This window comes from Gopherus evgoodei, chromosome 5 (genome assembly GCF_007399415.2).
Source record: "Gopherus evgoodei ecotype Sinaloan lineage chromosome 5, rGopEvg1_v1.p, whole genome shotgun sequence".
Lineage (NCBI taxonomy): Eukaryota > Metazoa > Chordata > Testudines > Testudinidae > Gopherus > Gopherus evgoodei.
Genome location: NC_044326.1, coordinates 116,266,779 through 116,289,700, shown reverse-complemented (window position 1 = coordinate 116,289,700; position 22,922 = coordinate 116,266,779). Strand labels below are relative to the sequence as shown.

At 43.3% G+C, this 22,922-nt stretch overlaps 1 protein-coding gene and 1 long non-coding RNA gene across 4 annotated transcripts in view; one reads left to right on the top strand and one right to left on the bottom strand.

Annotated features, from left to right (window-relative positions):
- The window catches only part of AP1AR (adaptor related protein complex 1 associated regulatory protein), a 31,777-nt gene extending 24,009 nt beyond the window's left edge, over positions 1 to 7,768 (bottom strand). For 2 of the 3 annotated variants that reach the window (XM_030564712.1, XM_030564714.1), the window contains exon 1: positions 7,474 to 7,768. In XM_030564712.1, the coding sequence (XP_030420572.1) occupies positions 7,474 to 7,550 (77 nt within the window). In that variant the 5' untranslated portion in view covers positions 7,551 to 7,768. Of the gene's footprint in view, positions 1 to 7,237; positions 7,355 to 7,473 lie in introns of those variants that run through there. The other variant, XM_030564713.1, reaches the window with a different exon arrangement.
- Positions 7,710 to 8,753, top strand: LOC115652555. The gene is made up of 2 exons (XR_004000680.1): positions 7,710 to 7,797; positions 8,602 to 8,753. It is a non-coding gene; the product is annotated as an uncharacterized LOC115652555 (long non-coding RNA).
- The last annotated feature ends 14,169 nt before the right edge of the window (positions 8,754 to 22,922 follow it).

The window sequence follows — 22,922 nt, the reverse complement described above, 5'->3', positions numbered from 1 at the left end:
GCACAGAGAAAGAGCACATGTGCACACCCACCACCCACTTAAAAAAGAAAGGGTGAAATTAAGGAAAGAAAAATTTAGGTTGACACTAGGAAAACTTCCAGACTGGTGAGACGTACTAGGCTATGGAATGGTCTCCCAGAGTTTTGAGAAAACAGCTATGTTACAGCAAGCCCAATGGATTGTAACAAGTCTAGGAGGGCTCAAATAAAGCCCAGTTCCTTGACTGATGTAACTGGGTTGGAAAGAACAGACAATATGCTGAAGCCCAGAACTCCACATAACCATGTAACGCCACTCTTGAGAGGCAGAATCCTCAGCCAAGTATCAGCAACATAACTGTCATTTTGACTACACTGAAGGCAAAATATTGAAGAAAAACAAGTTAATGAGGCTACATGCCTTCATCAGGGTTTGCAGTTAGAAATCAATGGGTCCAAAGTTACTTCAGTGACTTTGAATATCCTTATATGCCTATCTTTAGCCTTCTGTTTTTGAAATTTTCAGCTTATGTTTTTTAAAAAGTTCACATTAAGTTTAACATTAAAGTCTAAATAACTTTTCATAGTTAACATGGAAGCAATTTTGTTTTGAAGTAAAAGATTTGATGCCATTAAAAGTTCTTTCTTTTTTTTTAAAATAAAAGTAAATGTTTTGCCCTGATGCTAAAAACACTCAGGCACAAGCTTAACACTAAACACACGCAGGCCGACTTATGTCAGTGGGACTATTCATAAGCATAGTTATGTACCTGAAGTGTTTCCAAAATCAAGGCCTTAATTTTCAATTTTGATTTCTGCCGATACCAATGTTGCAAAATTCAATAAATATACTCTACCCGTAGTGGCATTTTAAAAATTGCATTTATGATTCCATTCATTATTATTAAGTTTGTTGAATTTTAATCTAAAGTTGCAATAGCACAAATTTCCAAATGAGTTTTAAAAAGCCTCAGATTTAAATTAATGATTGTTTTTAACCAAAAAAACAGAAACAAAAGAAAACAATCCCCCCAAGCCATTTACATTGCTTCCCCATGTTGCTTTTGTTTTCAGCTCACAATAGCATCATGTTTAAAAATGGTGTCCAGAATGCATACCTCCTGTTTTAAACTGAATAATTGTCTAAAGGGATGGATAAAAAGCAACAGAAGAGGCATTTTGTGTCCCTTGGCTCTGTTGTTCCCTGTTATGTACAGAAATGATAAGCGTGGGCCTTTCAGGAACTCAGTGCCCTGACATCTCACTAAGGTTATGGACGACATGAGGGCACTGGGCATCTCTCAGGGTAGGGCCTTGAGTGAACAAGGAAGGAGTGGGGAAAATGTTGCTTTCATCATCACTTACCATTTGTCTCAGTACATCATTAATGTGCATATGTATATTATGTTCTGATATTCTATATTTAAATACTGATACATTTGATTATTTTCTTGAAGGAACTTTTAAGGGAGAAGGCTACAGTATTGCTTCACTTCTCCATCTCTTGCAGCTCATACAAAATCATGACCTTTTTGACATTACAGGTTAGCCAATTAAACCTTTAAAGTTGATATATCTAGAGAAGAATGACAAAATATTGTATGGGAAAAAGAGACATACAGGGTTCACATTTACACCTCCATGGAAGAAGTAAATAAGCTAAATACAACCCTGTTTAAGTAGTCATGGGGGGAGGAGGGGTTATATTACAATCTTGTAATAAAATTAGATATGCAAGAACATGGACATATGGAAAGTTATTAAAATATTAAACTGATTTTGTTTTTTACTTAAGTGATAAAAATGTTTATGCTTTAATCTTATTAGGGAAATTATAGCAAAAGAATGCCAGGAGCTCCAATTATATTTATTTCCCACAGCTGCCTTTTATGAATGATGTGATCTCTCTGGGAGCAAAGAGAAAAAGCTTATGATTGAAGACAGGGACAAACTAGACCTGACCTACTTTTTAATACGACTGGAGGCCAGAAACATTAAGTTTTATTTGAAGAGCAACATTAACATAAATTTGTTTCAGGACACAATTAAAAATGATCATTTTAAAACAGACCAAATTCTGTAGCTTAGCAGGCAGCTTAGGCAACCTTTCTTCTTCCCCTAAGAACTCAATTATTACAGTAATTCATATAGCGGACATTTTAAAATAATTTCTGCAATTTCATACAAATATAAATTCAATTTAGATTAGTGTTTGTGAAGTGCTTTGCAAGCCTCATATATAAATGCACTACAGTGCAAAGTAAACAGTAAAGAATTCTTAGCCTTAGCATTTACAAGAGATCTCTCCAATTTTATAGTTTGAGACTTCAATGCATACAACAATGAAGGTGAAGCACTAATTTCCTCAGCGAGGCTGAACTCTCTCCCATAAGTGATTACCATTACCTTCAGTGGGAGCAGCATCAGATCCCATAAGTATGGATCTGTATACATCCACAATATGGGTTGGAACCAGGGATTTCTGCCAATTTTATCAGTAAAATTCACTTTACATAGCATTTACTACAGAGGTCTTCAGAATTTCTAAACTCTCTCAACTAATACCATAATATTCTCTCTCCCATCCCACAGTTCCATGAAACATCTACAAGATTCACAACTTTCTAAAGTCCAACTTTCCCTTTCTCAGTCGCTCATAACTTATTGGAAACAAACAAATCTTTCTAGACTGAAAGCTTTCATGTTGGCAATCAGCAGAGGTGATTATTTTTAATCTTTGGGCAAAATATTTGTTCAGTATATACTTAAGTCAAATATTTATTAACTATCTATAGAAATATATTAAAGACCTTCCTCAAAGACTACGCTTAGATTTTTACAGATGCTAATTGATTCATATTTGGCTTACATCGCAGATATCAAGACCCCCCCAAAAGAACACACATTTGAACAGTTTACTAATTTATCAACTTTTTTCTAAATAAAAGCATAGCAGAATTTTGGGAGTTTTTTGATCAACCAAAAGCCACAGTTGTTCAGAATGTTGATAAAAACATGAAATGTTTTAATTTTTCATCAAGCTAAACTCCAAGTCATTTCAAAGCTACTGAATTTGGGGGAGTGTGCACGCACAGGCACAGGTATGCATGTCCAACCTGTTCTTAAAAAAAAAAAAAATCCAAGGATGGAGATTCCACAACCTCCCTTGGAAGCCTATTCCAAGCCTTAACTATTCTTATAGTTAGAACATTTTTCTTAATATCTAATCTAAATTCCCTGACTGCAGATTAATCCCATTATTTCTAGTGGCCATGGAAACAAATTATTACTGTGCTCTTTACAACAGCCCTTAACATACCTGAAGACTTATCAGGTCTCCCTTCAGTCTTCTTTTCTCAAGACTAAACATGTCAAGTTTGTTTGTTTGTTTTAAAACCTTTCCTCATAGGTCAGGTTTTCTTTAGCACTTTTGTTACTCTTCTTTCAACTCTCTCCAATTTATTCTTATCTTTCTTAAAGTGTAGCACCCAGAATTGGACACAGTACTCCAGTTGAAGCCTCACCAGTGCAAAGTGCAGTGGGACAATTACTTTCATGGGTAACATACAACACTTGTTAACATGCCCCAAAATGATATTAGCCCTTTCCACAACTGCATCACACTGCTGACTCATTCAATTTGTGATCCACTACAATCCCTCTGGATCCTTTTTGGCAGTACTATCACCTAGCGAGTATTCATTTCGTAGTTATGCATTTTATTTTTCCTTCCTAAGTATAGCACTTTGCACTTGTCTTTACTAAATTTCACCTGGTTTAATTCATATCAAGTCTCCAATTTGTCAAGGTCATTTTGAATTCTAATCCTGTTCTCTGAAGTGCTTGTAACACCTCTAAACTTGGTGTCATCTGCAAATTTTATAAGCATGCTCTCCCCTCCATTATTCAAGTCATTGATGAAAATATTGAACAGTACTGAACTCAGGACTAACCCCTAGGGAGCCCCACTAGAAACATCCTCCCGCTTTGACAGCGAAACATTGATAACTACTCTATGAGTATGTATGGTCTTTCAATCAGTTGTGCACCCACTTCATAGTAATTTCATTTAGACTTCTTTTCCCTAGTTTGCTTATAAGAACATCATGTGGGAACTATGTCAAAAGCCTTACTAAAAAGATTAACATAGCTCATAATTACTCTTTCCTCTGTCCACTAGGCCAGTAACCCCGTTGAAGGAGGAGATTAGGTTGGTTTTGCATGATTTGTTCTTGATGACTGGCTATTCCTCATAACCCTATTAGCCTCTAGGTGCTTACAAAGTGAGTGTTTAATAATTTGTTCCAATATCTTTCCAGGTACCAAAATTAGCCTGACTGGTCTATAATTACTCAGGTCCTCATTATTCCCCTTTTAAAAGTTAGGTTTGCCCTTCTCCAGTCTTCTGGAAACTCACCCATCCTCAATGAGTTCTCAAAGATAATTGCTAATTGTTCTGAGACTGCTTCAGTTAGTTCTGTAACTACTCTAATATGAATTTAATCAGGTCTCAGCAACTTGAGTACATTTAACTTACCTAGACATTCTTTAACCTGTTTTTTCCTATATTGGCTTGCATAAATGTTAATTGTATTTAGCATCTCTTCATCATTAACCTTTTTCACAAAATCTGAAGCAAAACAGGCATTAAGCACCTCAGCATTCTTGATGTCATCTTGTATTAGGTCTACTTCTGGCCCTAAGTGGAGGACCTAGACTTTCCCTTGCTCCTAATGTATGCAAAGAAGCTCCTTATTGCCTTTTATGATCCCTGCTAGGTATAACTTAGGATATGTTGACACTGGCAAGTTTCTACACAATGAGTTATGCCACTATTATTAAAGCGCTGGAATTAAACAGCTGTTGCATGTCCACACTGGGCTCCTTGTGATGGTGGAGTGCATCCACATTAGCAGCTACTGCAACCGCAAAGAGAGCAGTGCACTGTGGTAGCTATCTGCCACTGTGCAACTGCGCTCAGGGTGCTTTGGGAAGGGTTTTCAATGTCTCATGGGGCAGGCACAGCACCACATGATGCAGGTTTCCCAATGCCATTATTTCATGGGCCTCCTGCTACATTGTCAGCTGCTTTTCAACTGGGAGGGGAGAGGGAAGAGTGTGGGACAGGAAGTGTGTGTGTATATATGTATGTCGGGGGAGGAAGGACAGGGTGTTTTGGGGGGAGAGAGTGTGTCAGCATACTGTCTTGCAAGTTCAGCCAGCGGCAGGAAGCAACCAGTCCTGAGGCAGGGAGAAAACCCCAACATCAGCCCCCTGCATCCCTCTCCAGCTCTCTCGCATACACTTGCCTCTGTGTTCAACAGGAGGAGCATTCCACATTAATGGTTTGCTGTGTGTCCCAGAGCAGATCAGCACAGCATGCAATGGCTGTCAGAAAGGGAGCTTGGTGCAGCAAAGTTCAAACAATGAGCAAAGCAGCCACTCGAGGGATTATGGGACACTTCTGGAGGCCAACTGATTTCCTTCTGCACTGTAATGTTTACACTGCCAATACAGCGCTGGAGCTAGGGTGACCAGACAGCAAATGTGAAAAATGGGGATGGGAGTAGGGAGTAATAGGAGCCTATATAAGAAAGAGACCCAAAAATTGGGACATCTGATCACCCTAGCTGGAGCCTCTGCACTTTAAGGCTTACGATTCTCATCAGGGTGGTTTTTTTGCAACTGAGGAGTTTCTGCGCACTAAGTAGCTTGGTGGCGTGTACACTTCAGGAGTTACACTGCAGAAAGCTGCTTTACTGCACAGAAACTTGCCAGTGTAGACAAGGCCTTATTGGGTCTTGGTCTTTTTTTTTTTTGTTCCTAGATGCTTGTACTATTCTTTTATACATCTCCTTCACAATTCATCCATAGTTCTACTTCTTATAAGATTCCTTTTTGATTTTTCAGTCCATTAAAGAGCTCCTGATATGAAATATACTAAAAAGCCAATATGGATTTTTCATTCACACTGGGATAGTTTGCAGTTGTTGTGCCTTTAATCCTGTTTCCTGGGGAAACTCACAGTCCTCCTAAACTCCTTTATCACCTGGGATTTTCTTCCAATGGGATCTTACCTAGCAGGTCTTTGAGTTTGTTAAAGTCTGCTTTTTTGAAGTGCACTGTCCTTATTTTGCTGCTCTCGCCTTAACTTCCTTTGAATCATGAAATCTATCAATTCATGATCACTTCGACCCAAACTACCTTCAACCTTCAGATTCACCAGTTCCTCCCTGCTGGTCAGAATTATGTCTAAAATGGCTGTCCCCCCAGTTACTTCCTCCACTTTCTGAAACAAAAAGCTGTCCCCAATGCATTCTAAGAATTTACTGAAAACTAATTGTAGTTGTGCAGTCAAAGGGGCTCGAGGAAACTATACATCAGAATCCTAAGTTTACACCCTCTCTGGACACTGCTAAAGTACCTTTACCAGAGATTACTTTTATCCCTGGAGTCATAATTACTGTTGGAGAACAAAGGATCTACCTTGTGAAAGTACCAGGAGGCACTAACTCCCAGCAGCAAGTTTTCAATGTAATTTCCTACGTAGCATTAGAGTCCTAGGGCTAATTTACATTAGAAAATAAGATCAACCAACCTACATTTGCTCAAGGGCATAAAGAATATACACCCCTGAGTGGCACAATTAAGCTGATCTAAGTCCCTGTGTTGACTGGGCTAGGTTGATGGAAAAATTATTTCAGCAACCTATCGCCTATTGGGCAGGTAGATTACCTACTCTGCTGGGAGAACCCTCCCATTGGTCTAGGTAACCTCTACAACGACGTGCTACAGTGGCACAACTGCAGCATTTCAAATGTAGAGAAGCCCCTGAAGTCTTCCACAAGGTTTTGCAAAGACCTCAAGCTGAAACCGTGGTTCTCAAGTTCTCCCATTACCTCTTTAGGGGGAACTAGACAGTTCCAACAAGCAAGAACCTAGGCTCGCACAAGGTCGGTGAGTCTGAGCACCCCTAGTATGACAGAGACGTAACAGATCAGCCAGCTGCTGGCCATAAGAAATGGTTTCACTCAGTGGATTCTGTCCACGCTGGAGGCCCGAGCCATGGGGGGGAGGGGTCACCTCCCCGAGCTTCCTCCAGGCCACAGCGCCACCCCCTGGCCGCCTCCATCTACCCCTCCCAGGTACACCCTGCCGGGCCCGATCCCGAGCCAGCCCCGACCAACTCCCGCTCCCGCCCGTGCCAGGCCCCGCTTGCTGCCCTGCCAGCGGCACATATACCCCCGCCCCCGGCTCACCCGGGGGTCGGTCCCATCCCAGCGAGGGGACAGCCTAGCCTAGCCCAGCCCCCCCTCTCTTTGCTGCCGCCGCCGCCGCCGCCAGGCCCTTCCGCCCCGCCGGGGTCCGGCCGTGGGAGGGCGGGACAAAGACCGCGCAGGACCCCGCTGAATCCGCCCCCACCCGACCCGGCGCAGGGCGGAGCCAGCCCGGGCCGGCACCTCCCCGCCCCAGGGGGCTGCTCCTTCCGCCTTACCCTCCGCCTCGCTGGGTCCGCCCCGCTTCTCTCCGCAGGAAGAGGCCGCAGCACCACTGCGCCCAGCAGTTCCCCATCGCATACTGGGGGCAGCCCCAGGCCTCGGCCCGGAATCAAACGGCCCCTCTGCGGCGCGCGCCACCGCCGCCCAACGGCAGCGGCATCAATGGCCGCGGAGGGGGAAGGGACGGCTCTGCTACGCTCGCTGCGGAGGGGGAAGGAGCGCCCGGCCGAAGCGCCCCTCCGCCAGCCTCATGGCCCCGCAGCTACCGCTCACCCGGCCGCTGAGTGCCGCATGCGGCCGACGGCGCGAGGAGGTGGCAGGTACGAGCATGCGTAGTAGGGCGAGCCACCTGCTCCGCCCCTCGCCGCCTCCTATGCAAGGCTGTTCCCTAGCGCCTACCCAGCCGCTTCAACGCTGCTCCTGCCCGGAGCCATGCGCCAGAGCTCTCCCAGCCTGTCCCTTAGACCCTCTCGGGCTCCTTCCCGAGGCAGCACTGTCACCCCGAGCTCGCGTTGGTAACTCCAGGAGTGTCCTGGAATCTCCAGGCATTAAAGAATCTTTAGTTAGAGATTGGGTCATGTTATACATCCAACCAAAACTGGCAGCCCTATCCCAAGCCTTCAACAAATCATGAGTCAGGCCCCCAAAAGGCACGAGAAAGGCCTAAAGACACCATGAGACTTAGGAAAAAAAATGGCCTTCCTTCAGGTTTGCTGAGTCAGGGCTGCCCAGGGGATTCGTGGGGAGTGGGGTCTTCAGCGGGAGTCCTTCTGCTCCGGGGCACTTTGGTGGCGGGTCCCAGAGCGAGTGAAGGACCCGCTGCTGAACTGCCACCAGAGACCCAGAGCAGAAGGAGCCCCCGCTGCTGAATTGGTGCCAAAGACCTGGAGCAGAAGAAGCCCCTGCTGCCAAAGACCCAGAGCGGAAGAAGCTCCGGGTCTTCGGCAGCGTGTCCTTCACTTGCTTTGCATGTGTTCGGCGGCACTGAAGGACCTGCTGTTGAAGACTCACCAAAAACTCTCATGGGGGTCCCTGCAGGGCCTGGGGCAAATTGCCTTCCCCCTCCTCCCACCCCCGTGGTGGCCCTGCGCTGAGCACATGGTTTCAAGCTTTTTCTCTCTCAGGCTAGGAACAAGAACCCTTTTGAAATGAAAAAAAAGAGAAGAGTCTCAAATGCCACATTGTGAGAGATGCACGAAAACTTCGAGAATTGACAATGATGCTAAGGTGACCTTCCTAAGTTTCAAGGAAATAAAAATCCACTATGAAAAACACATCTTTAAGAGACCATACCCTGGATGCTTTATTCAAAGTACAAAATCACACATAGTGAATGAACTTTTACGTTGTTCCATTGCTGCAACTCCATGTTGAATAAAGGTCATAGGACAGCAGCCATCAAATAGGGAATGTTTCTTACATAAGGAGTGGTCACAACATTTCAGATCATCCTAATCACCAGTGGTTGGTAATCCTAGTCTAAAGGGTTCGCCTGAGGGTACCTGGGTTTCAAGATGAAGCCTCAGCTATACTGTGCCGGTCAATTGCAGATGAACGTGTGTGGGGTGGAGTGGGGAGGGTCAAATGAAGGAGAAAGGGTCTCTCTAGTAGCACGGGCCTTACCTATTGAATGTTTCTCAGATCAGGACCACTGCCTAGGACCTGATCCAAACCTGGAAGAGAATCCAACATAGGGTGCAGAGAAGCCACAAATGACACAATCAAAGGAAGTGAATGCAGGGAAGGAAGACAGCATGGCAGATAGAGGCACACATCCTGTACGTGGGAGAGAGAGAGATGTGCATTGCCCCTTTAAGTACACTGACACCATATTCTAAGTCAGAGGTCGACAACCTTTCAGAAGTGCTGTGCCGAGTCTTCATTTATTCACTCTAATTTAAGGTTTGGTGTGCCAGGCATACATTTTAACATTTTTAGAAGGTCTCTTTCTACAAGTCTATAATATATAACTAAACGATTGCTGTATGTAAAGTAAATAAGATTTTAAAAATGTTTAAGAAGCTTCATTTAAAATTAAATTAAAATGCAGAGTTCCCCAGACCGGTGGCCAGGACCTGGGCAGTGTGAGTGCCACTGAAAATCAGCTTGCGTGCTGCCTTCGGCATGTGTGCCATAGGTTGCCTACCCCTGTTCTAAGTACATTGCTTTTAAAAAGATCAGGAAGTTCAGACAGCAGCTGTGGCCAGCTCTCTGTCCTGAGCCTTCCTACTGTGTATCCCCCCTGCTCTATATGGAGAAGGGGTAAGTGGGGGGCAGGAGTAAGGGGGAATGGGATATCCTGACATTAGTCTAATTAATTAATAGACTACACCTGGTGGCTCATGCAGACCTGCCACCCAGAGCGCAGGCATAGCTGCTACCATGCCTGCCTCCATCTTCGAGAAACCGGCCATCGGCGGGCCGGCCCTCCTCTGGCCTGGCCTGGCGGTCATCCCTGAGGTGTCCAGCATGTCCATCTCCTAGGCACAGGAGTCAGGCTGCATTGCATGCTGCATGCTGCCCATGCCCATAGGCGCCACCCCTGCAGCTCCCATTAGCTGCAGTACCTGACCAATGGGAGCTGCAGGGGTGGCACTGGGGGCAGCACACAGAGATTCCCTGAACACCCCTAGCTAGGAGCCACAGGGACACATAAGCAAGGCAGCGCTCGCGGCTCCAGCCCTGGGGGCGGGGGGAAGGGAGGCGTGAGGCTCAGGGACTGGTGTATGGCCTGTGGCACACAGACATGCCGCTGGTCAGATGAAAAGAGGCAGCAGGCTAAATCCAGCCTGCAGGGCTCCCCTTAGCCTTAGGCCCTGGACTGCAGCCCTTAAAGCCCCTGCATTAATAGGGCCCTGCTTATAGGGATATAGTATTGATAGAATACTGAAACAGAGAAAGTGGAGAAAATATAATATCTGTTTCAAAAAGTCAACATCTCATCGTGACTCACATTTTGGAGGTCTCAGAGCCTCACTGCTCCATTGCCCAATGATCGCTCAGTTATACAGCCCCACATTAGCATTCAAAGTGCACACAATGCCCAGTCTCTCTCCCAATATCATTGCCCTGAGCCACTTTGCCATTCTGAATGGCAGTAAAGCAGGGCAGAGTGAGTCAGCACCGAGGAGGAGGGTTTACAGGAAGTAATCTAATCAGGCATTACATGGCGGCTACCGAGTGGGAAGTACCCTCTTAGAGCTGAGAGCAACTGTCTGGAAGATCCACAGAGTGCCTGTGAGCTAGCTCCAGTCACAGATAAGGATAGTACCAATCAGTACCTACCCAACTCCAAAAACAGCATCTCATATTTTCTGCCAGGAATTAACCTTTCCAGTGCTGCAGGACATGCCAAGTACATCCACAAAATGAGCTTTTCAAATCCAGATGGGTATATGGTCTGCCAGTTAACATATGCTCTAGCATTTCATTCATCTGAATAGTTGTTCTCTTAAGAAGCAAGTGTTTCTTAAGAAGAATTAACTGGTTGCCAAGTTAGCACTGTCAACATTTCCTAGAGTTCTGTCTTTGCTCAGCAAAGAACTTTCTACCATAATGATGAGCAGTAGAAGGTGGGAGGAATATAATAAATAATGACAACTGGGCCCTGATGCCTTTTTCCTAGATACGAGTCAGCCTTGAAGGTATATTACAGTGATTGTAATTTTTAAAAAAATGAGAAGCAGGGAAGAGAAGAGGAGTTTGAGAAATAAAAATAAACCATAAATGAATTAGAAAAGATGAAACATCAGCATGACTCAAGAGAATTGTGTGGTAGGTTTCAGAAGAGATTGTTGGAATTTACCTTCATGATGATATTTTCTATGGAATTAGCACTTTACCATAGCATAGACTGAGCCTCTAGAGAGAATTTTAGTAGTAACTCAAAACTGACAGGCATTTGTAAATTGTAAACAGTGCTAAGAAAACTAGAGAGCTAATCTCTTGCAGTATGTCAGCAACAGTCATACTGTGACAACTCCATGGCCTGTGATGACTCCAGCACTATCATTGTCCTGACATCTTGGCCATTCAGAACTTGACAGTAACATCAGGATTAGAAGTCAAAAAAAGGGGGATTAGAACCTCCTGCCATTTGAACCAAATAATAAGGCATTAGCAGTATGGGGCCTGACACACAACCAAACAGATCCAATTCCATCCAGTAGGGCAGTGATATAAATAGAGCCAATTCAATACAAATGAATGTTTTATGGCATAAAATATCATTACAGAGATGTATGCCAGTTGAGGGAGAGAGGAATTAAAAAGGTACAGGCAAAGATACATTTTCAGCTGAATTTAAGATGAGATGAAGAGCTGATTAGCAAGAGAGTTTAAAATGAATATGAGAAAGTATGAACATTGTAAAATACAGTGGATTTGACCTAAATCAGAGAGCAGGGTGGATATACATTTCAAATCTCTGCCTATTCATATAAAGGCAGAACAAGGGAATATCACCATATACAAGGTGAAGCTCTTCCAATGTCATTTCAAAATATCCCTACTCTGTTTGATGCACCACTTCAGCAGAAACAGGAATATGCTGAAGTGCACTGAGGTTCCACTTAAAGAACTGAACTGCCTCTTTAAAACTGAAACTGATGGAATGCAAGCCCCACTCCTTTATACATAATTACACTGAGCTAATGATGTGTAACTTACTAAATCCTCCTCCCTGCTGTGCTCCTACAACCTCATCAATATTCTGTTGAAAACAATGGAATATTTAGGATATCTCTGGCACACTCAGCAGCTGCTTCACAGGTACTTTCTAGTTGAATATTCCCCGAAACATTTATGCCCCATCACATTCAGTGGTAACGTTACTTAGTATTATAAGAATTCAATTCTGTTCAGAATTTACTCTTTTTATACAGATTTTTCCAGCTCCTAAAACCTACTCCTGAAGTGTGAACTTCCAGAAAAACATAAGTATGGAGCACTATTATTCAACAGGAAAATGGTCATTTAGTTAAAGACCCTGGATTGGGATGCAGGCAACTGGGGTTCAATGCCCACCTCTTGCACAGACTCCCTGTGCGATACTGGGCAAGTTACTTAACCACTCTGTGGCTTAGGTGCTGCTGGAACAAGAGAATAATAATTCTTCTTTTCTTCTACCTTTTGTCTCTCTCATCTTCTTAGATTGTGAGCTCTTCATGGCAGGGACTATTTCTTACTGTGTTTTTACAGTGTCTATCTAACATGATGGGGTCCCAATCCTGGGGCTGCTAAGCACTACTGTAATATAAGTAATTATTAATAAGGAAGAGGAAGGATATATAGTTCAGGCTCCCAGTCCTCCTAATCCTGCTCTTCTTTGCTCACACTGCTGACAAGCATGTCAAATAGCGTCAACTGTGATGGTTATTTTGTTAATTACACATCTGCTCATTAAGAGCTGGACTTGGGCCATCCAGTTCATTCATATAGACTATAGTCCTGAAATAAGACATCAGATGGTAACATTTCTGGTTCTGAAATGACTTGGACCAAAGTTGAACTGGTAAACTAGAAGTGAAAGGTGCTGAATTTTATTAAGGTTCCGCTAACACTTATCAATCGCTGAAGTTTATACCCCAGCCCCCCAAAAAAAGAAGAATCAGTAGATATTAAGCAATTGCTTTGTTAAACTAAAAGGGTAATTTATTTGCGTTATTGTCCAGATGTTAATTAGTTTTTATGTTCACAAATATTTGAACATCTGAAATCCAGGATACTTGAAGTACATGATTGTAATATACAATTGACTAAGGAAACTGAAGCAGGCAAACAGAATTTAGCAAGAACTTGATTGAAGTACCTAATACTTATGACTCTAATCCTCCTTATACTTGAATCACACTCTTACAGATCAAATCAATTAGATTGCTCAGTAGGAAGTATTATAGCTCTTTCTTTATATGTTTCCAAGCAGGAGAAGTCAGATATTGGGAAACAGCTCGAGAACAGTATTATAAGAGAATTACAAACAATATTAACCAGGCAATGAATCTGCTAGTTAAACCAGCCAAAATGAGAGTGCAGAATGAGGTTGGCCAAGCTCTTAGCAGAACAGAGAGTGTAGCAATGATTTAACAATTAGAACAGGACACCAAGCACAGTTAGGACAGTAGACTAGCAGACACCGAGGGCCAAAGTCTGCACTAATTTATATTGCAAATTCCAATGAGTTCAATGTATTATGTACAGGCTGGAAGTCAGCACAGAATTTGTCCCTGGGTGGATATGTTTTGCAATATGAAACTAGAATAAGTACTTATGAAGCACACCTGGGAAGTCTCAAACGTGATTGTCATAACAGTGACATTAGGGCAAAAACCTCCTATTGAATCCCAAGATAAAAGTCTGGACTTACGTCACTTAACTCTAACTCGGTTCAAGAGGTAAAATATGAACCTTAAGGGAGAAATATAAATAACTGAAACTTCCAGGTAGTGCTGAAGGGAGGATCTTGGAGTGAAAATTGCGGGAAACAGAGTTTAAAAAACAAAATAAAATGACAAAGAGAACTTCTCAATAGGAATATCAAAAGCCTATTCTTAACAATACGCTTGGAATTCAGTGGACGTACACCAGCTGCAGATCTGGCTCTCTATATTCAAAAGTGGGCCTCATCACATAATTAATTTAAACTGTACCTAGAGTTTTTGGAGGTTTCAACATCCTGCAATGCTCAGTCCTGTTGCATATTATTCCTTCTTGTTCTAAGGAGTGTCCCAGTACTGACTATATTGGTGACTTCATACCAACCAACCCTGGCACCTCTCTCTGAGGTATACAGTTGACTTCTATAGGTCAGGTATAGCCGTATTTTTGTATAGTACAGTGCACACAGTATTAAAAACATTTTGCAAAAATGTATATTTTTAGAGAAAGAATGGATTTACCTAATGTACAGAGACTCCAGAAGAATGATGTAGTTGGCCAGTATATCCCCAACACAGCATATATTGGGGCACAGCTCAAAATAAAGAGCTGGGGCTATGTTGTAAGACTGGGCATAACAGGATTTAAACAAACATAAAATAAATATTAAGTTTAAATCACATGCTGAATGGCAGTGAAGGCTCTTCAGGTAGGTAGGATAGACCTAGCAGGCCTTGTCAATCCTATTTTAGGTCACATAGGCCATGTCTACATCTAAAATTTTGCAGCGCTGGTTGTTACAGCTGTATTAGTACAGCTGTATAGGGCCAGCGCTGCAGAGTGGCCACACTTACAGCAACCAGCGCTGCAAGTGGTTTTAGATGTGGCCACACTGCAGCGCTGTTGGGCGGCTTCAAAGGGGGTTCCGGGAACGCGAGAGCAAACCGGGAAAGGAGACCAGCTTTGCCGCGGTTTGCTCTCGCGTTCCCGGAGCCACCCAGCAAACCGCAGGGAAGGAGACCTGCTTGCTCGGCGTTCCGGGAACGCGAGAGCAAACCGGGAAAGGAGACCCGCTTCGCCGCGGTTTGCTCTCGCGTTCCCGGAGCCACCCAGCAAACCGCAGGGAAGGAGACCTGCTTGCTCGGCGTTCCGGGAACGCGAGAGCAAACCGGGAAAGGAGACCAGCTTCGCCGCGGTTTGCTCTCGCGTTCCCGGAGCCACCCAGCAAACCGCAGGGAAGGAGACCTGCTTGCTCGGGGTTCCGGGAACGAGAGAGCAAACCGGGAAAGGAGACCCGCTTCGCCGCGGTTTGCTCTCGCGTTCCCGGAGCCACCCAGCAAACCGCAGGGAAGGAGACCTGCTTGCTCGGCGTTCCGGGAACGCGAGAGCAAACCGGGAAAGGAGACCCGCTTGATTACCAGAGGCTTCCTCCTTCCACGGAGGTCAAGAAAAGCGCTGGTAAGTGTCTACATTGGATTACCAGCGCTGGATCCTCTACACCCGAGACAAAACGGGAGTACGGCCAGCGCTGCAAACAGGGAGTTGCAGCGCTGGTGATGCCCTGCAGATGTGTACACCTTCAAAGTTGCAGCGCTGTAACTCCCTCACCAGCGCTGCAACTTTCTGATGTAGACAAGTCCATAGTGTTGATTTTCCTCTCATGCTCTAAACTGGCTCTAAGCACAGTTTCAAGGTCAGTTTTGCTTACTTGCTTTCAGCGGTCATCAGCTGTCGTTGCAGAATACCCCTCTCCTCCTGATAATTAGTACCATTCAACACATAATAGTAATCTTAGTATGTGTTTTAGTTTTAAATTTGCAAGTCGCCTTCCAAGAAAGAATTTACATTGCTTATGTATTAAAGTTGTCTTTGGACACAACTTTTATAATTACGGTTGCCCTATCTGGGACTCTGTCACAGGGTGATGACTCACCGGTGCAGTGCCTCCTGCTGGTCAGCCACGGAATTAGCGTTTCCAGCCCCTAGAGAGCCCTCTGCAGGCTGGTGTCCCGCTTGCCACTGGGCCTGATTCCCTCCTGGACCCTGGTGCCCCTTTCACGCCAGGGTGCTGCCCCCTGGCAGGAACCCCACAGATCTGGGTCTCTCCTCTTCAGGAAACCCCCACCCTCACCTCAGACTATGGCTACTGCCAGTCTCAATCTAGCCCCCATTCATTGGGGCAGACTGCAGTGTAAATGCCATTCATCATCGGCAAGGAGGGTTTGGACCTGCTGCCTCTGCCTGCACTTAGGCTACCCTCTGCAATCCCATTACCTTTCTTTGGCCTTTAAGAAGGCCTGCAGCCTTGTGGGTTTCTAGGCCAGAGCTCCCCAATTCCTCCGATCTTCCCCCAGCCCTGCTCCAGTCTTGGTACCCTGCTTAGCTCCTAGCAGCCAGGCCTAGCCCTCTCCACATCTAGAGAGAGAGTGTCTGTGTATTCCTGGCCCACTATCCTCTTATAAGGGCCAGCCGGGCCCTGATGGGGGCGTGGCCATGTCTGTGGCTGGTTCCCCAATCAGCTGAGGCTTGCTGCTTTTCCTAGCAGCAGCCCTCTCACAACCTCAGCCCTCTCCCAGGGCTCATTTAAGCCTTTTAAGGCAGGAGTGGGTGCCCACTTCCCAGAACAGACACCATATAATTTTACTACTTTCCATAATGCTTCGTTCCAGGCTGAATCAGACGCCCTTGTGAAGTCAGTGAGAACAGCAAATATATTTAATCCCCATCATTTAATTCCAGTCAGAATCTAGGGGTATCAAGGTTCCTTCCCCACTCTGAACTTTAGGGTACAGATGTGAGGACCTGCATGGACACTTCTAAGCTTAATTACTAGCTTAGATCTGGTACACTGCCACCATCCAGAATTCCAGTGTCTGGAGCACTCTCTGTCCCCCTAAAACTTTCCCCTCCCTGGGTTGCCTTGAGGGACTTCACCAATTCCCTGGTGAACACAGATCCAAACCCCTTGGATCTTAAAACAAGGAGAAATTAACCACCCCCCCATCTTTTCCCCCCATCAATCTCTGGTGAGTCCAGATCCAATCCCCTTGGATCTTAAAACAAGGAAAAGTCAATCAGGTTCTTAAAAAGAAAGCTTTTAATTAAAGAAAGAAAAGTAAAAATCATCTTTGTAAAATCAGGATGGAAAATACTTTACAGGGTAATCAGATTCATATAGCCTAGAGGAACCCCCTCTAGCCTTAGGTTCAAAGTTACAGCAAACAGAGGTAAAATCCTCTCAGCAAAAAAGGAACATTTACAAGTTGAGAAAACAAAAATAAGACTAACACGCCTTGCTTGGCTATTACTTACAAGTTTGAAACATGAGAGACTGATTCAGAAAGATGTGGAGAGCTTGGATTGAAGCTGGTCCCTCTTAGTCCCAAGAGCGAACAACCCCCAAAACAAAGAGCACAAACAAAGACCTCCCTCCACCAAGATTTGAAAGTATCTTGTCTCCCATTGGTCCTCTGGTCAGGTGTCAGCCAGGTTTACTAAGCTTGTTAACCCTTTACAGGTAAAAGAGACATTAACCCTTAACTATCTGTTTATGATGGGGGGAACATGGGCCATTACAGTAGGGATAAGGGAGAGATAAGAAAGAACATAAGGGGACATCAAATCAGTATCTCAGATATCTGTATGCTAATGCAAGAAGTATGGGGAATAAACAGGAAGAATTAGAAATGCAGGTTAATAAACACAACTACAACATAGTTAGCATCAGAGAGACTTAGTGGGATAATATACTTGACTGGAATATTAGTATAGAATGGTACAGCTTGCTCAGGAAGGACAGGCTGGAGGAAAGGGGGAAGAGGTATTGCCATATATATATAAATGTATACACTTAGACGGAGCTTGAGATGGAAATGGGAGACAGACTTGTTGAAAGTCTCTGGGTAAGGTATCAGGGTTCTACTACAGACCACCTAAACAGAATGAAGCTTTTTTTTAAACAACTAACGAAATCATCCAAAGCACAGGACTTGGGGCTTATGAGGGACTTCAACTACCTGGACATCTGTTGGATTGTACTGGAGACCATTTTTTTTTAATATTTCAGAAGGTAGAGAAAGCTACTAGGGAAGAGGCTGTTCTAGATTTGATTTTGACAAATAGGGAGGAAATGGTCAAGAATTTGAAAGTGGCAAGCAGCTCAGATGAAAATGATCATGAAATGGTAGAGTTCATGATTCTAAGAAATGGAAGGAGGGAAATAACACAATAAAGATAATGGATTACAAGAAGGCAGACTTTAGCACACTCATGGAGTTGGTAGATAAGATTCCATGGGAAGCAAGTCTAAAGGGAAAAACAGTTCAAGAGAGTTGGCAATTTTTCAAAGAGATGTTATTAAGGGCACAAGAGCAAACTATCCCACTGCTTAGGAAAGATAGGAATCATAGAACCATAGGCCACGTCCACACTACAGAGTAAAATCGAAATTAATAAAATCGATTTTATAAAACAGGTTTTATAAAATCGATTTTACGCGTCCACACTAGGGCACATTACTTTGGTGGTGTGCGTCCATGGTCCCAGGCTACCATCGATTTCCGGAGCGGTGCACTCTGGGTAGCTCAGTAAAAGAATGGGACCAATAACTTCGATTTCCGTCCACACTAACCCTAAATCGATATAGTAATATCGATTTTAGGGTTACTCCTCTCGTTGAGGAGGAGTACAGAAATCGATTTTAAGACCTCTTAAAATCAATTTTAAGTGCTTTGTAGTGTGGACGGGTACAGTGTTAAATCGATTTAATGCTGTTTAAATCGATTTAACGCTGTAGTGTGGACCAGGCCATAGAATCATAGATTATTAGGGTTGGAAGGGACCTCAGGAGATCATCTAGTCCAACCCCCTGCTCAAAGCAGGACCAATCCAAATCCCCAAGTATGGCAAGAGACTACCCTGGCTTAACAAGGAGATCTTCAATGATCTGAAACTCAAAAAAGAGCCTTATAAGAAGTGGAAACAAGGTCAAATTACACAGGATGAATATAAAACAATAATACTAGTCTGTAGGGACAAAATTGGAAAGGTTGAGGCACAAAATGAGATTAAACTAGCTAGAGACGTAACAAGACAACATTCTACAAATACATTAGAAGCAAGAGGAAGACCAAGGACAGGCTAGGTCCTTCACTCAATGTATGTGTGTGGGAGGAACAATAATAGAAAATGTGGAAATGGCAGAAGTGCGAAATGACTTTTTTGTTTCAATTTTCACCAAAAAGCAGTTTCTACCGAAAGTAGCGATTGGATGTCGAACATAGTGAATGTCAGTGAAAATGAAGTAGGATCAGAAGCCAAAATAGGGAAAGAACAAGTTAAAAATTACTTAGACAAGTTAGATGTCTTCAAGTTACCAGGGCCAGATGAAATACATCCTAGAATACTCAAGAAGCTGACTGAGGACATATCTGGGCCAATAGTGATTATCTTCAAAATGTCACGGAAGATGGGGAAGACAGGTAGTTAAGCACTGGAATAAATTGCCTAGGGAGGTTGTGGGATCTCCACCGTTGGAGATTTTTAAGGAGATTAGACAAATACCTGTGAGACATAGTCTAGATAATACTTAGTCCTGCCATGAGTGCCGGGGACTGAACTAGATGACCCCTTAGGGTCTCTTCCAGTCCTATGATGCTGACTTTTCTCCCCATCACTTGTCAAAGAGCAAATATCTGATCAATGCAACTTTGTCCTTGTCTGAAGCCATACTATTCCTTGTTTACCATTTCCTCTAAAACTTGCCTTAATCTGTTGACAATTCCTTTCATAATGATTTTTCCCAGTACTGATAATAAGCTTATACTGCTACAATTATTTGGATTGACAGGATCTCCTCTCTTTGGAATTGGTACAACTACTGCCTTTAGCTACTCATCTGGTACCTCCTCTTGCTCTCATACTTTATATATTTTTCTTTAATATTTGACAGCACTTGTCCCACCACATTTTAGTAGCTCAATTATTATATTGTCTATTCCTGTAGCTTTCCCATTTGTAAGTGCTTCACTGCTCTTTCCGTTTCTTTTTCTGATGGTGGTTCAGTGCTGATAACCATTTTGCCTTGCACTGTTCATCTAGCATGTCTAGACTGCTTGCATCTGGCTGAATGGCAGGGTTCAATACCTGGTCAAAATGTTGCTTCCATACTTCCAGCACCTCTTTAATATTTGTTGTCAGTTCTCTGGTAGTCTCTTTTACTGCTTGTATTGCTGGTCTGACTGTGTTTCCATATAACTTAACCTTTGGGTACATTGTTTTAATTTTTTTTTCTTGACCCTTCCTCTAGCTCTTGAACTTCATCTTTCCAGACCTTTTGCTTGTGCAATCTTTGTGATTTCTTCATTGCTTTCTGCAACACTTTCATTTCTTCAATCTTTCCAGCAGTTTTGGATTGTTTACACTTTTCCTGTAATGCTCTTGTTTAATTACTTGTCTAGCTTTTCCTTGTTTGCTTATGCTTTCTAATAACTTCCTCCACCATATTTTGTATTGCTTCCTTGAACAGTACCAATCCAGTCTGTAGTGAGATTTCTTTTTCATTGCAAATTAATGGACTGAAACACCCTCGAAGCATCATTCTTGTATACCTCTCTGAGAGAGCTAGCCTTTAACTTATGACAATCAAATCTGGCTCCAGTTGCACCCATCTTTTTCTTTGACTTTTTAGTTAATTTTTCCCATCAGTAGCTCATGACCTTCTATGCCTCTTATTGTTAATAATATGGTCAGTCTGGTTTTTGGTTAATCAAGGGATGTGCTGGCCGCTGCTTCCCGCAGCCCCCATTGGTCTGGAATGGCGAAATGCGGCCAGAGGGAGCTGCGATTGGCTGAACCTGCGGACGCTGCAGGGAAACAAACCGACCCGGCCCACCAGCGGATTTCCCTGACAGGCCGTGTGCCAAAGGTTGCCGATCCCTGCTCTATGGTTTGGAAGCAGATATATTAAATGAAACATCAGAAGGCTGGCAGCAGTAGAGAGGAAAGTTCTTTGGATGATAGCAGGTGTAAAGTGGAATGAATTTTTTAAAAAAAGTTAGAAAGAGTATGATGTGAAGTCAGGGTATGGGATTGACTGCAATGGAAAATATTATGATGGTGGGGACACTGTAGAAGACAAATAGATGATAGGATGCTAAAGACAGTAATGGAAATGCAATCAAGGTCAGTCAGACCTAGAGGCTGATTACTGACTAGTTATCAGGACATCACATGTAGGGACATGATCAGGCTGGACTTAATGGAGGAATAAGCTATGGACAGGAATGAATGGTGGTGCTGTACTTCTCCCTGTGTCTGTAAAGAGGCTTTGGGATGAGAAGGTGTATTAAAGGAGGTGTGTGCAGGCCCAAATTTTCAACTGGGGCTAAGAATTTTGAATGAAAAACTAGGAAATGTGATGCACAGATCCAAAAGCAGACATATTATTTTCAGTTCTGTGAAATGGAACACATATGAGGCAAGAAGTAAGATCCTACATGAACTTTACAAGATATTTCACACAAATAGTATTACATTTTAAGCCTTGATGGGCAAATAGGAGACATTCAGAATTGAGAGCTAAGGTGTCAACATTTCCAATAACACAGTGGCCTTGATTTCTTTAGGTCATTTTGGGAGCCCATGGAAACAAAAATCAGCAAGTGAGCCTTCCTGGGGGGGTGGGCACTGCTAAGCTTTAACCATAGTTTGTGTCCATGATAAAAGCATTACAATTCATTTTCTAGTCACAGCAGTAATAACTATATTATAAATCTGTAAATTGTAAAGGTAGAATTTTGCACACCTCAGCTGATAAAGTTATAGAAGCAGGAATAAGTATACAAAGAAAATGATCAGGATGCATGGCAGAGAGCAGACTACCCCTGAAACATTATTAACCGTTAGCCAGCAGGAGTTTTGATTTTTCCAGTGGGATGCTCTAATGCAGTTTACAGTCGTGCTAATGGCAGGAACTCTTGATCTGATGGTTTCAAGGGACTAAATACATACAGCTATGTTCAAAACCACAACGTGACATCATCAGGAAACTGAACTATGGCTCCGATTCCAGTCCTTAATGTGCACAGTGGAGACCAGACACCAGACTATTAGCCAGAACATTTCAATTTCCTGCTATGTCAGTTTTATTTTGCTATTTAAGCCTAGTTATTTGTACTTACACTGTCAACCCTTATGCTTATGTAATGAACATAGGAAAATTGGGCTAAAATCACCTCAGGAAAGGAAGCAGAGCACACAGAGAGCAAATGTGATTATATCCCCACTGGGAGGCACCAACAGGCCTGCTATGGCAACTGTACAGTATCTTGGGTAGTATGTGAACTACAAGAGGTGTGGATGGTGAGAGCAGTGGGGGAACAGCAGCTTTGTGGGACATGTTGCCTTCAAATTCAAGCATATGTTACAGGATTAAAAACATGAGTTAATTCTTCTCTGATCAAACCTATGTGCCATGTAAACCCTACTGGAGGAGTTATGTAGGTACCTTTATTATTAGTGGAGCAGATGTCATCATGGGACTGGATCCAGCAATGCTGTCAGTGAAAAGCTGGGAGCTGAACACAACCTATGTGAATACCTGTGTTTGGCCAGAAAGTCTTTGGGTTTATAAAACAATCTTTGACTGTTATATAGTTTCCATGCCTCACGACTGTTCCACACCATCAGTGAGCCCAGTGCATCCAAGGTACCACTGCAGTCATTTTTAGCAGCCAGATGAGCTATAAAGCTTTTGATTGACATTTTGCTTCCTGAAGAAAGGGAACGTATGGCAACTTGATTTTTGTTTTATGAGGATATAATAAGCCCCAGAGCACTTAAGCATATACACAACAATATCAGAATGGACGAGACAAAAAAAACATAGATGAAGACTGTTTTACAGAAGTCAGAGAGGGCAAAAAAATCAAAGACATTTCCACTGCTCGTGTCCTTCCTCAGGTTGAGATTACTTTAGGAATATCAGGTCTTGGCTTTCCTCTTCTTGCAGGTTGACTCTGGCAGTCTTTAAAGGACAAAAAACATGACATCACAGGACAGTGAAACCTGA